The sequence below is a fragment of the Aricia agestis genome, chromosome 1 (genome assembly GCF_905147365.1).
Source record: "Aricia agestis chromosome 1, ilAriAges1.1, whole genome shotgun sequence".
Taxonomy (NCBI): Eukaryota; Metazoa; Arthropoda; class Insecta; order Lepidoptera; family Lycaenidae; genus Aricia; species Aricia agestis.
In genome coordinates, this window is record NC_056406.1 from 8,634,261 (window position 1) to 8,652,709 (window position 18,449).

The following is an 18,449-nucleotide window of genomic DNA, read 5'->3' on the forward strand; positions in this document are numbered from 1 at the left end:
TGTCCATTTTTTTTTTAATTTTGCTCTTTACGAAAACATTTCGAGGAATAAGGTCAGTGATCGTTTGTATGTATATGTATAAACGAAAAAAAATACCCATTAGTTACTTATATTTTTGAACAAATATGTTTAACCTTTGTTTGACCTTCAATGGCGTTAAATTAGCAATAAATTCGACCAACATTACGTTTCGAACTTTTGGTAAGCTTCTCGTATCAGCTTTCACATAATGAGAACTTGCATTTGACGAACCAGCCATAACAATTGAGTATGTATTAAATTTCCTTTCAATCTTATTTATAATGATTATAAATAAGATTGAAAGGAAATTTAATACATACTCAGAGGTCAATTATTGTCCGCAGATGATGACGTCAGAGCGAAACTTTAAAAATTTATTGAGAAAAAACTAACCAATGAATTTCAAAATTATTTAATTTATATTCTTAAAATACCCTATTTTAACGAAAAAAAATATAAAAAGTACATGTGATTTTTTTTGGACAATGCCCATTGCTTAAAAACAATAAATAGTAACATATTATGTTAGTATATTCAAGTCTCCAAAATGAGCAAGTTCAGTAAGCTCGGGCCGTGAACTCATTAGCAGTGAGAGGGTGACGAAAGAGGCGTTAAACTGGCCCCGTGCCGCGGCGAACATAAAATAGATTAGCCCACGGTCAAGTCGCTCGGAGACAAATCACATTATTTAACTATACCCTCGAATATTTAAGGGTTAACGCTCACTTGTACCAGACTGGGTATACGTAATCGCGGTTTAAATATACTATAAGATGTTTCACCAACGTCTGTTAGTGTTAACAGCTTGTTAAAAATGTAATGTCTTCTCTTTCATTCATATGAAAATCGAAAGAGGTAACGTCATACTAATTCCGGCGTTAACTTTAACAGTCGTTGGTGAAATTGGGGCAGGTAACAGATACAAATACAACGTTTCGTTTTTTTTATAATTTATCGTCTAATCGTCTAATCGTGCCGATTATAATTGCATAAATAGATAAAAAAATGCTATGCAATAGTTTTACCGCTCCAGTCCCTGAGTGCCACACGTCTTTTTACTGGCCACGTACTGTTAATTTATTAAACATAGAAAGTTGAGAATGCTGAAAATTGACAATCCTGTTGATAAAAATGTTTGTCTTATCAAAATGAAGCTACTCACAAAAAATTTGCTTGATAGTAATAAAAAAAGTTTGTTCTAGGGCTCCCCAAAGACTTCTATTTCAGTTTAAATAGAATTCTTTGGGGCTCCCTGACTATTAATCCAATGTCACCCAAAATATTTGCTTATAATTTCCTCAATTTCCTTAATACGTGTCAGAGATAACTAATTTCGGCCATACAGAAAATACGCGCGAGGAATAATAAGATGGAGATAAGCCTCCCATTGCTCAGACTGGCTTAGAACCTTCACATGATAGTAGATTTTAGTGATAATGTCTTGCTGTACGAGACAAGCTTGTATATTTCTTTGTGGTAATCATTTTCAATTAGTATAATGCAAACAAATAACAAGGCACAGAATTTCAGTTTTGATTGAAATTTCAAATTTGTAACTTTATAATGGACATTACATGTAGTTTCTTTTCAGCGCGCAACGGCATATTCCTATGGGAGATCGCAGACGACAGACTTTTTTGCGATCGAGTCTGCGGCGCCCATACAGTCGGCATGGCCGCGCCATAGTCTGTCGTCTGCGATCTCCCTTAGAAATTCTGTATATTCCAGAGCTTGGACGAAAAGCGCCCGGTCTAAAGGGCCCCACACATTAACAATTCGCCGGCAGGCCGTCGCCTGGCAGCTAATCGGAAAAGACCACAGACTCACAGTAATTCTCCTGACGATTTTGTAGATTTTGTATCGACGGTCAATGACTGTCAGGCAACCTGCCGACCAGACCCTGCAGGCGGACTGTAAAGGGGTCTACCAAAGTCATTTTCTCATACGAAAATATTTGTCATGTTTGAGTTATTCTTCAGCTTATAAAATAGTAATTACCTCTGCGTAAAAATTTACTGCAAAATATTTAAACACTAAAAATTTTTTACGCAGGAACCCTACTACAGGTAATTACTATTTTAAGCTGAAAAATGACTCAAACATGTTAAATGATATTTTCGTAAGAGAAAATGATTTTGGTATTACGTATGTATGAGAATTTCGATGGTACCCGGCCTCTTGATGTGTGGGGAGTGGTGACCCTTTATCTCTGGGAAAATCTTTCGGTTTTTCATATTTTCCGAACTTGAACTTCGCGCAAAGCAGAACACCTATTATGTAGGTACTAATTTTATCCGCTTAAAGATACTTTAGTGTGTATTATACTTTCGCACAACAAATGTGAATGATTGTGATGAAATTTCTAATTCTTCGAAATTACTGGAGAGCTATGTGACTTGTGGATTAAAATTGAGATGGCAAGATATGGAATCCAATCTTCTTCGTCCATTCCACGAAGTTCAATCAGTAAGAACTACGATACTCCGTTCAGAGTTATTCTACCTTTTATTTTCTTTGAGACTAATTCTTATGTCTTTGAAACAAAGGTTCGGGTAGAGGCAAAATGATTGTGAACGAGTTCGAACATAGAGCCGATCTCGCAATTGTATGTTATTGATTGTACGTGACGTGTCCCGTGTTACGGTAAAAGTTTGTGATCATAATATAACTTAAAACTTATCTGTCCGTTGGCCGGTCAAGTGTTAGTCGAGATAAACACAATAGATATCCCTCTACTACAAACCCATAGATACAAAATTGATCAAGATTTATGATAATAATTCAGTATGCAACTGTTGGAAAAAGTAGGAGATAAATCTTAAAAATATTTCAAAACAAAGTAGCTCCCACTCAAGAAAGTAAACCATAAAATCTGAAATAAAAATTTATTAAAATATAATAATTACAAAGGTATAATACGATCAAAAAGAAAATAATTATAATCATGAACTTCACCTCAGCATATTTTGTCCGAACCCGAAAAATCGGAATTACCCTCATTAAACTTTCTAAAATTTTAACGAGAATAACGGATAATATATTCACTTTCATAAAAGTTACTAACAAGTGTAATAAGTCTACATACGTTCCACGGGCCCGAAATTTGAATTGTATAAAGGGACGCCGATATTATATAAAAAGGTTTTCACCTTTACAATCACAAAGTTTCGGAAAAACAGAAGGCAACTATTTTGCAACTTAATTTGGACAAAATCTCTCAGCTGGATGAGGCAAGACTTGTAACTTGTAAGTTTTGTGAAATTTCGTTTAGAAACTTTTCCTTTGTGTTTTAAATTACGTATACGTTTCGTATTATGTCAGTTATAAACTAAAGTAGACAAGTACTATATTTACTGTTCTAGTAAGTACCCACAAAAATATTCTCTTAGATATACGGTAAACTCACACATGCAGTTGAAAAAGTTGGAGTTGAAAAAATCAGAACTCATTTGGTTGTCAATATATTTTGCATCTAAATAGTAATAAACTAGATCTAGACTGAATCGATCAAGGAATAAATCTGCATAAATGCTGTATTAATTACATAACCGATGATGATGCTTGGTATTATTCGGTACGGGTAGATACTACTAATTTATAGAACCTAGGAAGAGACCAGCGTGGCTAAAATAGTCGCTTTAGAGAATCACATTATGAATCATAAAATGATTCATTTTTTTAATCGCAAAATGCAACTGTGCTTGCAATTCATGTCTAGTAATTTGTACTAATTTGACATTTGTCAGTTTGACAGTTTTGACAATTCATTTGCTGATTTGATTGAGAGGAATTGCTAAATGTTACCATTTTAGCCCCGCAGGCACACGTTTTATCTAGACTACTGTTATAACACAACAGCTGCGTCTGGACATTTGTGGTTACCAGTTTAATGCAGGAAAATGTATTGCTACGATACGGACAGTAAACAAAAATAAAATATTTTTTTTTTCCTTAAATACCTTTGAAGCACTTTGTCTACCATTTGAGTATGAGTGAGATGAACTAGAATCTGTATTAGATGAATCCCGCAAAATTCACTTATCGCGCGGGAACCGTACGTTAATTTGAGATAAATATTATGTCCTTTCCCGGGACTCAAAGTATACCAATTTTTAGCAAAATCGGTTCAACAATTTCGACGTAAAGAGGTTACAGACAGACAGACGCACTTTCGCATTTATAATATTAAGTATGGATGGAGTTATTTAAGCAGGAAACAATTTGATGCTATACAAAAATGAATATAACGTTTTATCAAATATTTCACTTTATCGAATCGAAAAATCGAACGTGAACTTCGAAGGGCCACGTGTTAAAACGTGATAAATTTTTACAGCCCATCAATGAGGTGGCTGCGTCAATATTTGACTGACACGATATCATCGCACTCGGATGGCTTTTATTAGCTAATTCCATTTGACGGGTTATTTATAGCGCCGAGTTTGTCAATAAAATTATACTCGTCATGGTTACTCGTTCCCTTGATAGATTAATTACAATGCAATCACACCACTTGTTTGCTGTCTCGTAAATTTTCAGATTGATTAATTTGGCCTGATGGATGGCAACGCGACATTTGATAGTTTTATGGAATCGAACGACGCCGTTGTTATAACTTTAGTGCTAATTTCAAAAGGCCGGCCAAAGTGTTATCATCTACATAATATTATGTTGCCATTCTTCTTCTTATTAGACCCTAATTTTTTTCTTCATGCAAATCGCTTCTCAATCATTCATTTTCACAAAAAAAAACTAATATTTTAATATTTTACAAAGTAGAAACCCATAAAAATGTTGATTGAAAAATATGCTTTATAAATGGCGCCGAAAACACTGTCCGCCATAGTGTGACGTCTTACGTTTTGCATTTTAGACTCTCTTTATTGCAAAATTTTTATGTGCTAAATGTACGAGTCTAAAAGTGCCAAAAAATTATAAAATAATTAAATAAGAAATTAGAAATCATTTGTAATGTTGAAAACTTTTGGAGAAAAGTTTTGGAAATTTCAAATCCTGTCTACAATAAATGGAGATAATATATAAAACTGATGTTTTATTTGAATTATTCAAGAAAATATATTTTAAAAATCTTTCTAGGCTTATTCTTATTATATATTAATTTTAAACTTACATATTATAACGAGCGCGATAAATAAGAGATATTAAATTAGGAGTCTGATGACGTCACATCCAAATCGGAAGTACCGCAAAAGCGTTTTCGTCAGTACAAATCCTATTTTCATAAAATCATATTTTCAAATCGACTTTATTTATCAATCATAAGCTTTTATTTGATATTATATCAGGTAGATGGGATATTAAACACTATAATAATATATAACAATAATATATACAGGTAAATATGACAATAATGTAATAATTAAAAAGTAACAAAAAACTTTATCAAAAAGACCACCCAGCAGCGTAAATTCTCTACATTAATTATATTATTGAACATTACGTACAAACGTGCGAGTTTCTTACGCCGGCTCATCTCGCCGGGGTACCTAGTTCCCGAACCGGTGGTAGGCATCAGGTAGATATTCTGAAAAAAATTGATTCAAATTTACTCAGATATAAAACTTTTTTTTTTATTACCTGGACATGGATTACCACAAACAGCCTTAAAAGTGTCCAAAACTCATCAATCAAAATGCAAAACTCACCTAACAGTAATGATATTGGACTCCTACAATAAAACCAGATGATATTACATCGCATCAAACAATAAATCATTATTATTCCTGCGAAAAACTTCTAACGTTTTAGGGCCTCCAACACGTGTAATTTTGTGTACGTATTAAAATAAATTGAATCAGCTATTGTTCTCGGGATGTACTACCCTCATTCAATGTCGCACTTTTATTTAGCAAGTAAATTTCAACCAAAACACGTGAATAATAACGTAGTCATTTCGCACCTTTCCCTGCGACCTGTAGGGAATCTATACATGGGCGTACCGAGGTGGGGACAGGGGGGGGGCAGTTGCCCCCCACTGGATCATGTTGACACCCCTACTAAGTATATTATCTAGTACTTTTATCTATAAAAATTAAAAATAATGAAAACGAATTTTTAATTTTTTTTTTTTTATTCTTTATAAACACCTAGCTTATGAACAATCTGATTTACCCCCCCCCTGGCCCAGAACCTGGGTAATTTGCCCCCCCCCCCCCTGGCACCAGAACCTGGGTAATTTGCCCCCCCCTGGCCCAGAAGCTGGGTACGCCCATGAATCTATATAATCTACTAGCAGTCCCGGTGAACTTCGTGTCACTTTAAAACCTTCCTTAGACTTCTACGAACTATACAGTTTATGTAAAAGTCACTGTGCGGTGATACTTATTATACAGTAATTGCAAAAAAAATATATCCACAGCCGAATATATAACCTCCTCGTTTTTTGGAAGTCGGTTAAAAAGGAGTGTGTTTCTTTGGACAATACGATGATTATTTGTTTAGGGCCTCTTTCACCACTTCCTGATAAGTGCCGAATAGGCTATCCACCGCTTAACTTGACAGATGAAGTAAGTATGGAGAATCTGTCATAAAAGTTGTGAATAGCCTATTCGGCACTTTATCAGAAAGTGGTGAAACAGGCCCTTAGTGCTAAATAAGACCTGCCCATGCAGATGTTTAATTAACACAATGTTTTAGCCTTTCCCGATCTTTAGAAAACTTTTGGCAGACACCTATAAAACATTGTCCTACAATAACAAGGTGAGGATCTAGGGAAGTTATTTTATCAAATAAAAATTTCTGTCGGTATCTTTTTGGTTCAGGAAATACTGACACCGTAGCCAATACAAACTTTTGTCTTTCGTTTTCTGCAATATTTGTTCCTTGTTTTCCACTGCGCGGTCTGTCAAACCGATTATTGCCAACTTTGTAGTTGGCGCTACCCTTTATTTAAACTTTGGTCAAAAATATAAATTTAAAAGCTTAAATACTTCAATGAAATCGCTCTGAGAACTAAAACCTTAAACTTAAAGTTTTAGTTTAATAGTTGTAACTTGATAAACACACCTAGCGTAAGAACTTGGATACTTGCATCAAATTTTCTCTCACAACACCAAAATTCTTGGAATTTATTAGCCGTCTAATTTACTTTCAACTTTCTGTGGTTTAGTAACTCCAGTTTAAGATTTCAAAACTAGAGAAACATCCATAAGCCTACTCAAGAGGCCATACTGATAAAAATTTTGTTAAATAATAACAAGAACTTTGTTACACGTACAAGTACGTGTTATGCTGTTCAAGTACACACGTACGTTTATAATATACGGACTTAAACCACATAATCTACAATCTGTGTTATTTTGCACGTGTTTCTTTAAATATTTTTAAGAGACTCCTTGAAACTTCACTCCTAGACTTCAAAGAAAAAAGGGTTTTAAGCCATTTCATAGCTTTTATAGCGGGCTTTGAGCACGGCGACCCAATCAAGAAATTCCGTAACGAGAAAACCTAACACCACCCCACTCACACACCCCACAGCAACACACGTGGCCAGATTTCGGCACAGTATTTGTGTGCACAGTGCAACTAGTCGTACATAGACATACGTCCAGACGTATGCGAATTATATGTATTATTGCATAAGTTGATATTAAATGCTACGCAATATCTTTACCGCGGCAGTCCCTGAGTGCCACACATTTTTACCGATATCACTTTGTTTTCAGTCGGTGTCCGTGACAGTATCGGTGCTAACACTGACCTTCATCTCCATCGACCGCTGGTACGCCATCTGCTTCCCGCTCAAGTTCAAGTCCACGACAAGCAGGGCCAAGACAGCTATATTCATCATCTGGATAATCTCTCTGTTGTTCAGTAAGTACTTAAAGTGCTTCAAATATTCTAGGCAAAAACAGTGCGTTTTAAATGAGGGCGCTTATCTTTTATTATAGGCTTTTCTTTTTAGGGTTCCGTACCCAAAGGGTAAGAACGGTACCCTTTTGCTAAGACTTCGATGTCTGTCCGTCTGTCTGTCTCCAGGCTGTAACTCAAGATCGACAATAGCTAGAGCGTTGAAATTTATACAGGTTATGTATTTCTGTTGCCGCTATAAAAACAATTTATACTTAAAACAAAATAAATGAAATATTTTAAAGGGACATACAAAAAATGCAATTTTTTAAACATTTTTTGGTCGGTATTAATTTGCTCTATAGTGGTACGGAACCCTTCGTGCGCGTGTCCAACTCGCACTTGGCCGATTTTATTATAATGGTTACGCAGAACGCACTTTTGACATAGAAGGTACTGGTATTGATAATAATTATAGTAATGTTGCCATACCTAAATATAAAAATTTCGTTCCAGTTTGTTACCCGCCAGACTCTTTTTTGCGTTCCGCAGCAGCAATAAGGTTTATTTTTATGAAATGAAGAGGTTTTTGATTTATTTTCATATTTCAGTTGATTTAATGAAAGTCAAATTAAGGTTTACTATTTATATAACGTATAAGAAAAACTACTGGCTAGATCTCGTTCGAACCAATTTTCGTTGGTAGTTTTATTTTTTTTAGATTTATCAAGTCAGAAGTTAGAGGGGGGTCACACATTTTACCACTTTGGAAGAGTCTCTCTCGCAAACTATTCAGGTTAGAAAAAAATTATATCAGAAACCTCAATATTATTTTTGAAGACCTATCCATAGATACCTCATACGCATTGGTCAGATGAAAAACTTTTTTTTTTGTATCAGTTGTTTCTATGGGGACCCCTAAAATTTTTAATATGTTTTCCATTTTTGTATCAAAATCTTAAAGCGGTTCACAGACTACATCTAATTACCAAGTTTCAGAAGTATAGCTCTTGTGTCTCTACTCTCTATGTCACAGCCCCGAAACTATAAGTAGTTTCGGAGAAAAGTGGCTGTGACATACGGACGGACAGACAGACAGACATGACGAATCTTCCAACATTCCGACACAACGACAGGGTTCCGTTTTTTTGCCATTTGGCTACGGAACCCTAAAAAGCGCATTCCATATTCTAATATGAACGCGTGTCGTTCTGTCTGTTACGTCTTTGCTCTGAATTTCTGAAACCTCATCTGATTAGAAAAAAATAAGGGAGATATTTCTTTATATTTTAGCCAATACAAAATCAAATCATAAATACAAAATCTTGAATATCTCGGTAACCGTTAGCTTTTGGACAGGGTATGATACAGCTTTTTAGGCTGCAAAAGTGATGTGTTTTTACATGTTAAAAGGAAACAGACCTATAATTACCGATCACCCTGTATATTTTATGATATTATTATATTATTATAATATTATGTTCGTGGAAAGTATATAATATGCTAGGATATTTTTATAATAGAGTGCGCGAAAAATGAATTTCAGGGTAACGAATTTGTGATCAACATATACACTATAGTCACTATATATTATAATAGGCTCGATTGTGGTTTGATCGTGGCTTGGGGTCACGCCCGCGCCGCGAGATTATACATAATATTATATTAATATTAAGGGGGCGACTAACCCTATTGTCGATTTTATAATTCATTTTGATACTTGACAATTAGCCTCGAATTGTTTCATTTCTAAACGTAGATACAACATTATATTATTTTGTATTTCCAAGAATTTGATCTGAGCGAAAACACGTCTTAAAATTTTTTCGATAGAAAAAATCACAAAGATACATCTAATTTTCACGAATTTTTCATATATTGCCATAACCGTGCATTAAACTAAGTTAATATTTTAACACATTGTATAAAATTCTATCATTGAGACACTGACCTATCGGATTTTTAAAGTGTTGTATATTTATCGAGTTATTAAGAAAAAACTAACTTGGTGATGATTGGCATATGAAAGACGGGCGTGAGTGTGAAGAGAGAACCTGGACGATGTTCGATTTTTTGCGCTAGTCGCCCTCTTAAGCAATTACAAGCATGACCGCGCCGCCTGATGTAATTTCGCGGTGTAGCATCCAAAACGCTCGTTCGAGCAGACGCACATAAATCCAGGCTTACGCCAATTTTAATATTTATATCTATTTACAACAATCATTTGTTTCATTCTTCTAGACATACCGGAGTTGGTGGTGCTCGAAGTGAAAACAAGAGACGACCTCCGCTTCAACGCTCCGTATTTAATGCAGTGCACCCCGACCTGGTCGTACGAAAGTGATCTCAAATGGCACATCATAAAGGCGCTTTTCCTATACACGTAAGTACAATAAAGTGCACACTAGAAGTTTCCAATCAAGCAAATAACGAGGTAATTAATATGGGAGGAATTGTGAAATGGAAGTGATTCGTGAACTACAGGTTTTAATAATTAAATGCTTGTATTGTATTACAAGTAGGTATGTGACGTTTTTTTCAAGGGCTAAACTGATAGTATCGCTTTGTAAGTATTTTCTAGAACAAAGGCCTTCGTACGTATTCAGTTTAAAGTTTAAGCTAAATTTAAAATAACTGATACACAAATGTACGTAACAAGTAACTGCAGGCAATGTCATATTTCTTTAATTACATAGAGAAATTTAAAGTGTTATTCAATTATAAATCCTACTAAATTGTATGACTTTTTAGACTTCTCTATCACGCTTTAGTTTTTACAACGTCCTACAAAGCTGTAGGACATTATCGTCCAGCCGAAGCTGTAGCTAAATCAGTATTAGTTTCATCCGAAAATCGACCTTCATAGTTTAAATACTCAAACCGGAAAATCTTGACCATATACCGGCAGTAACAAAACGACCGTTCTTATTGATCATAACGTTATCCGCAAACACGAGCTGCCGGTCATATAAAACGTATCGCACAGTACATTATGTCCCGAGATGAGACACCCTGATAAATGTGGCGGCAAATGTTGTGGGACGCAAAAAATATTACGCCGAAATTACGCTACACGAGGTGAAGGGGAAACAACAACGACAGCCGGGAAAGGAGTAATCTTGTAAGATTAGGAAATAAGGAGGAGCTATAATTAGAAACATTTCGCGTAAACTTTTTTAAGTTTAGGCCGTGTTTACAAACTGTCAGTCAGCCAAGTAAGCAAAAGTAAATACTTAACATCCGACCAAAAAGAGGGCTGTTTTAAGTTTGACGTGTCTGTCTGTCTGTGTATGTGTCTGTCCGTGGCATCGTAGCATCCAAATATTTTGACAGAGTAAACCAGACACAGATAGTCTAGTCTTGTTGAACTTGGCTACACGTCTGCACTTAATTCATCTTAATTCATAGTTTCTACTCTGAATACATTATATTTTGTGGAGAAACTGTGAAGCAGCACCTCCATCGTGGGTATCACAGACACAATAGATTTTCAGACACAGTAATTTTTTCCATGCAAAGATGAAAAAAATTACTCTTTCAGCGCCCCTACTTTCATAGTGAACTCTATCATCTATGTAAGAGACATACACACCATTAAGTATTATCATCTTAGTTTTGTTACACCCTGTATAAATAAAGACATTATATATGGCATAATTGTCATCAGGTTGCCACTGTTCCTGATGATGATCGCGTACTGCCAGATCGTGCGAGTGCTGTGGCGGTCGGACAACATCCCCGGGCACACGGAGTCGCACAAGCTGTGCCAGACCGGACAGACAAACTGTGAGTAAACCTCCAATTATTATACCTCGAGATTATTGTTCTAAAGTTGATGAATTAGCACAAACACGGGTAAAACTGTTTGAGAAAATATTATAATAGATACGAGAATATGACACGTTTCATTTTATTTAGACTTTCAAGAGTGACTTACGACACATACTACTAAGCCGACAGTATTATAATAGAGGTAGCATCTGTATTTAGAATTATTTAGAATTTCACGCAAAAACGAGGTTTTTTTGCACATAAAGTTCAAATACTGCAAAAATCGTTTTTTTTTTCTTTATGAAATTAGCGAGATTATTATTTATCAGTACCAATATAGTACTTTAGGCTAATATTTTACATATAAAATTTCAGTATAATATATACAGTCATTTTATATATTTAACACATATTAAACACCTCATAAGTAAACAACTGCGAAGTTAAAGAACGTAAATTAGTTTCAGATTGAGAAATTCAATTTAAAGGCTTCGAACTAAGGTGACGGTGAATTGAGCAAATAGGCCACCGGCGTACTACGCGTTTTTAATTAAGGCTGTAAACTCACAGAGATGTTTTATCGTGTAATTAGAATCGGCCTTCTATTAACGATCACATAAAGACCTTTTATATCGAATTTTGACGCTCCTTACATTAAGTGTAGAGAATATGATTCAATAGCATTATAATTTATACTAATCAATACCTCTGTGAATGATTGGAAATTGATATAGCCTTTGAAAGGTAATAGGGGTTGTTAGTCGTTTACATTGGTACAACAGCGCCAGTGTTATTGGATTTCGGCAATATCAGATCTGAAATAGATCTGCTAATTTCAGTGTTTTGTGTCATGTGTAATATTTTTGAGTTCCGTACCCAAAGGGACCCTATTACTAAGACTTCGATGTGTGTCCGTCTGTCTTCAGGCTGTAACTCAAGAACAGTACTAGCTAGAGAGTTGTCACAGATTATGTAATCCATACTTACATACTTATATCTATACTTCCATACTAATATTATGAATGCGAAAGTGTGTCTATTTGTCTGTCTGTCTTTCTGTCTGTCTGTCTGTTATCTCTTCACGCTCAAACCGCTGAACCGATACAGCTTTGAGTCCGGAGAAAGGACATAGGGTAGTTTTTATCCCGGAAAAATGTACGGTACCCGCGCGATAAACGATTTTTGGCGCAACGGATTATGTAACTTTAGGTGGCTAACATGTCAAGTAAATAGTCAAGCGCGTTTGTTGCGCACGTTGTGTCGCTTTGCTGCAGTGAAGTTGCTCTAAACTTAAGTACAGATGAAGTGTGATAAGATGGATTGTTGGAAGTTACAGAAGAGCAACTCCTTCCGGGACATTGTCCGGAACATTGCACGATTCACTTAAGGTCGCCATTTTAGAGCAACACTGTGTCACTGTAAACATGCAGTGCTCTGTAGCTCTACCATGAGTTTAAGGCTATAGTATTTAACGATACTCGATACCGACTACGTAAATTGTTAGTATGGCGATTTTAGTGCTGCAAGTGACCGCTAGAGGCGCTGTAAAATTTGCCATACTAAAAATTTTCGTTTGGCAAATTTTGGAGTTTAAAGCTATAGTTTTTATCGAGTATCGATAAAAACTATAGCTTTAAACTGACGGTGGCCGGTTTCATTGAAACCAGGCCAGCTACGCAGGAGTAATGTATAGTGTCCAAGTGTGTGCGCAGTACACAAGAGCACTCTCTATTCCTTTACTCTCATAACCCAGTGGGACGGACGACCCACACGACTGGCGAGAGATCAGGCGCAGGACCGACTTTTTACATGCCCATCCGACGCATGGATCATCTTACTTGTCAGACAATCAGGTGATCAGCCTGCATTGTCCTAACGACATGTTTCCAACGCGGGAATCGAACCCACGCCCTCGAGTCAAGAGCCGCGCTCTATACCACTAGACCACGGAGGCGTAATACTTTAAATAAATACAGTACAACTAGCATGGGAAAATTAAGGAATTGAGAACACAGTGCGAGCGTACCCTTTTAATACTCTGTATTTCCTTAAGTTATGATCGATAAAAATATTTAGAAGTCACTAAAGAGACTTTATAAATAGTTTTCGAGTCACAAGCAAAAACCTTGAACTTTGTCCCTCGGAGACTTTTAGTATAATATTCATCTGGACACCTTTAGGAATAACTGTACCAACTTTCAAAACTTTTGAAAGTTGGTACAGATTTGGTCTAATCGATGATTTTGAAACTAATTTTCTTGGACTAAACGGACAGCGTACACAATTACACAAAACGTTACGATACAGCACTATGCAAGATGTAACAAAAGTAAGTGATAATACTTTAGGGTGTGTATAAGTCCCTTGTATAGACTTCACTTTAAAAGTAGCAGCGTTAAAAGAGTAACTTTTTTAATTTTCTAAAGACAAATCCATGACGCTGGGGCGTTTGCCCATATAAATCACAATCTTGAATCTAAAAAAATATAAAATGAATATGTATATTATGTATGTAATGTACTATGCAATATGCATGAATGTGTGTTTTAATGTTTGTCAAATCCGCTTTTTTTTAAGTCACGTGACATAAAAGTTTCGAACAAAAGTTGTTTCCCTTGAATCCCTGTGAAAATGACCCCCTGAGTCACCCCCTTTCGGCTTACCATACCTTATTTAAAACAGCCTGTATATTTTTATTATTTTTTACAGCGAACGTTGTTCATGTATGTGTATTCTGTAGCTAATTGCATCGAAACGTCTTGATCGACACCAACACAAATAAGCACTTAGCTTCAAAGGCACCGCAACGTCGACGTACTAATTCAATATTTACGGCGAAATGATGAATTTGCATAACCGCGTTGTAGGCAAAACATCAATCATGTTAATAGCAGAACGTTTAACTAGGAAACTAATATTAATGGGGAAAACAAATATATAAAATAGGCACCTACCGTTATATTCAAAACGTTAATTCGACTGAATGAGATACAAGTATACAACACTTATCGAAAGAAGACTGGCCTCTGGACATTTGGCCTCTTTAGCTTTATCGTTGGAGACCGGCCCCTTCTAGGCCATAATATGGCTATGGTGCTGTCAAAATCAGGTTGTCAATTGTTTTTTCCTCTTTATAATATATTATTATATATAAGGAATCAAAAGTAAAACATAAAAAAAATACGATTAACTTTAACCCAGACTGGCGAAACGGGGCTTTACTCAATTAAGGTATTTCTTTATCTCCAGAATGACATACAGTACATATCCCAGATTGATTAAACACGTTACACGACGTTGACATACAAAAAAGATTTAATCACGACCGACAAGCCTGAGTGCTCCAGAATAAAGACACGATTTTACACATTATTCGAAAATAAATTTGTTGTGACGTTAACAAAAGTAGCGCCAAAGTTGTATCAGTGGAAGGGCCAGGCCAGAGAACTGTGTTGCGGCATCGCATCGTAAAAATCGCAGCGCCAAAGAACGCATCGTGGAAATTTCCGATGTTTTAAGTAATTTGTTAGAGTCTCGTACAATCTCGTATCCGATGAAATTGCGTTGCGACATCGCATCGGATGTATGTGCGATGTTGTTTGCAATAGGACGCCGTAACGTAGTGTTGTGGCCTGGCCTAAAATCGTAAAGTACTAGCGTGGGCGGCAGTCAAAGTGTCAGCACGCTACGTGCCGTAATCATACAACTTAGTTGGCTGCCTTAGGGCGGTTTCGCACGGAGCGCGCGTCACACGATAACATAATATTGCCAAGTAAGATAGCGCGCGGAGTTGCCTGTTTGTTAAAAAAATTAATGTTGTTGCGTCGGAAACCAACGTTTCCTGCTTTTCTAAGACACAAGTATTCCTATCCATAAAATAAATTACTGTCTAGTTTATGGCACAATAATATTTTAAATACTGTTTAGATGGTGAACTCGTCAAATGTGTCTATCGCATTGGGGTATTTGTTATTATACCGGCAACTATCTGTATACCTAAATACACAATCTGTGAAAATTTCATAAGCCTAGCTATAGCGGTCAAAGACTTCTGTTTAATCTGCGGATAGCGGTTCTTGAGAGACAGACGGACAGACATTGAAGTCTTAGTAATAGGGTCCCGTTTTAACCCTTTGGGTACGGAACCCTAAAAAAAACTTAGCGCAGCATTTGCAAGATTAATTCTACACCGCAGTAGAGGCTACAACTGCCCATAAAGGCTTCCAAGTTTTGATTAAAACGGAACACAGGTGAGAATAAACAGCTCGTATTGTCTCGTGTGTTTTACTACACAAACTTCTGGGATTTGCCTATTCTGTGTAATACAAATCTTTCACAATGATGGTCTCGGACTAAGTATATATTTTGTACTCATCAAAATCGGCCGTACTTTCCGAGCCTGTAAGACGGATACAAATACACATAGGAATGTGTATTTGTATCCGTGAAAAAAAAAATCTTCTTAAGAGAAGGATCTCTTAAGAAGATTTATTATTATTTTTTTAGACGTCGTAGAGCATAATCATCGATTACAATATCATCCTATAGTCTATACGTATCAACGGAAAATAATGATCCACAGTATGAACGTAAAAATATAGATAAATACCAGATGGTATTTTAGGACCATCAAATCGAAAAATTAAATCCTTTCTATCTCTGTTAGCTAAAACTTTCGAGAATTTTCGCAGAGTTGTTTTTCGTCTTATCAAAATAAAGCTACTTACGAAAAATTAGCTTGATAGTGATAAAAAAAATCGTTCTAGGGAACCCTTACTATCAAACACTTTAACTGTGGTCGCCATATTGCAAAAATAAGCGCGTCTGTGGTAATATCAAAAAATCTTAAAAGTTGCAACCTCCGCAAATTCAGCCGTCTGTGAAAAATAATTATGCGCGAAAATTACGACTGTCTTTTGACACCCTTAACAATATCTCTTACTTTTATAAGAATATCAAAGTTTTTATTTTTTGTAAGTTCGTTTCACAGATCAAATGAAATCAAGAGGGATCCTTAGAATAAAGCCTGTATACTTATAATATTTTATGCTTTGAAATTTGAATTTAAAAATGGTTAGAAATTAAAATGTTAAAAATACAAACTCAAGTTTTTCAATGAATATTTTGAGTTTATAAGCTCGCCATGGTAATCAATCATATTGTGTTATATTTTCTGCAGATATTTTAAAAACTTTTTCTGTTAAAAACTAAAAAATGTCAATTACAATTTACAAGAAAGCAACTAAGTCAACTATAGTTTAAGTTAATTTCGAAAATTAAGGGCCTTTGGGATATTCCTGTTAATTTATAATGAAACAAAAATCTTAAAACGCCAAAGTTTTAATGTTTTATAGGTTTTATTTGACATTTAAAAAGAAACTCACAACGGGCAACGCACATTCAATTTATTCAAATATGAAAATTTCAGGAGCATTTAGTCTGGAGCGGTGATCTGCCTTAATCTATGAGCTTGTATATTATGCTAATGTCTTGCTGATGTAGATAATAGTGACCTTAGGCTGAAGTTAAAGAGGGTTTTATAAGCCATAACCGACGAGTCGTTGGTTTCATTATAAACAAAAACACTCGCTCATAAAACAAGATATTAAAAGGTAAAAAATATATATTTACTCCATTTCAAGATTCAAGTTTAATTTTATTTAAGTTCACTCATTCATCCGTTCACTGTTTATATAAAATTCAGAGTAAATAGAAATATAACATATTATAATAATTATTATGAGGTTGGACTTATTAGTCACATAAGGTTTTATTTTTTCATTTTTCTTGTATCAATAAAAATAAGACTTTCAACAAATTAGGGCTAAGGCACATTCAGGGACTTATGGATTCCAACAATATTTAGCTACAAAAATAAAAATATTATTTTTCCCTTAAGTACTTAAATCTAACATTGTTTTTACAGGAATAAACAAAAGTAGCATGTGCTTAAAGTATTAAATACAGAATTTCGGTTGTAATGTGGCGACCGGAAAGTTCTGAAACATTTTCTTTTTCTCTTTTCATCCTTTTCACTAAAGCCGAGCTATTTACAAACTACAAATATTCCTTTTTCTAATAAACTTAAGCTGGGTATAGAGCTAAATCTCCTGTCGCTTCAACACCTTTTCCTATTCATTTGTAAACTATATTTTGTAACTTTTATTTTTTGAAAAACTTTTTTAAAATGAATTTGTTTGAAAACAATGTTATTTTGTGAGACTCTAAAGAATACACAGTGTGTTATTGTAAACACCGTTATCCTTAAAACCATCAAATGAGCCCGTCAAAATGAACAACTTTTTCTATAAGAACAATGCTGGAAACTCAAAAAAAATGCCGTCTTCATACCCATACGGATGCCCGGATCGGCAATTTGTATGGGTATGAAGATGGATTTTTGGTAAAGAATACACAGTGTATTAGTGTAAACACCGTTATCCTTGAAACCATCAAATGAGCCCGTCAAAATGAACAACTTTTTCTATAAGAACAATGCTGGGAACTCAAAAAAAATGCCGTCTTCATACCCATACGGATGCCCGGATCGGCAATTTGTATGGGTATGAAGATGGATTTTTGGTAAAGAATACACAGTGTATTAGTGTAAACACCGTTATCCTTGAAACCATCAAATGAGCCCGTCAAAATGAACAACTTTTTCTATAAGAACAATGCTGGGAACTCAAAAAAAATGCCGTCTTCATACCCATACGGATGCCCGGATCGGCAATTTGTATGGGTATGAAGATGGATTTTTTGAGTTCCCAGCATTGTTCTCATAGAAAAAGTTGATCACTTTGACGGGCTCATTGGATGGTTTCAAGAATAACGGTGTTTACAGTAAC

The 18,449-nt window shown here is 35.4% G+C and overlaps 1 protein-coding gene across 1 annotated transcript in view; it reads left to right on the plus strand.

Moving 5' to 3' along the window:
- The window catches only part of LOC121726502 (orexin receptor type 1-like), a 126,785-nt gene that overhangs the window by 89,414 nt on the left and 18,922 nt on the right, over nucleotides 1–18,449 (plus strand). Inside the window, exons 3-5 of the mRNA XM_042113892.1 lie at nucleotides 7,707–7,854; nucleotides 10,072–10,213; nucleotides 11,498–11,616. Coding sequence (XP_041969826.1) covers nucleotides 7,707–7,854; nucleotides 10,072–10,213; nucleotides 11,498–11,616 — 409 coding nt within the window. The remainder of the gene's footprint in view (nucleotides 1–7,706; nucleotides 7,855–10,071; nucleotides 10,214–11,497; nucleotides 11,617–18,449) is intronic.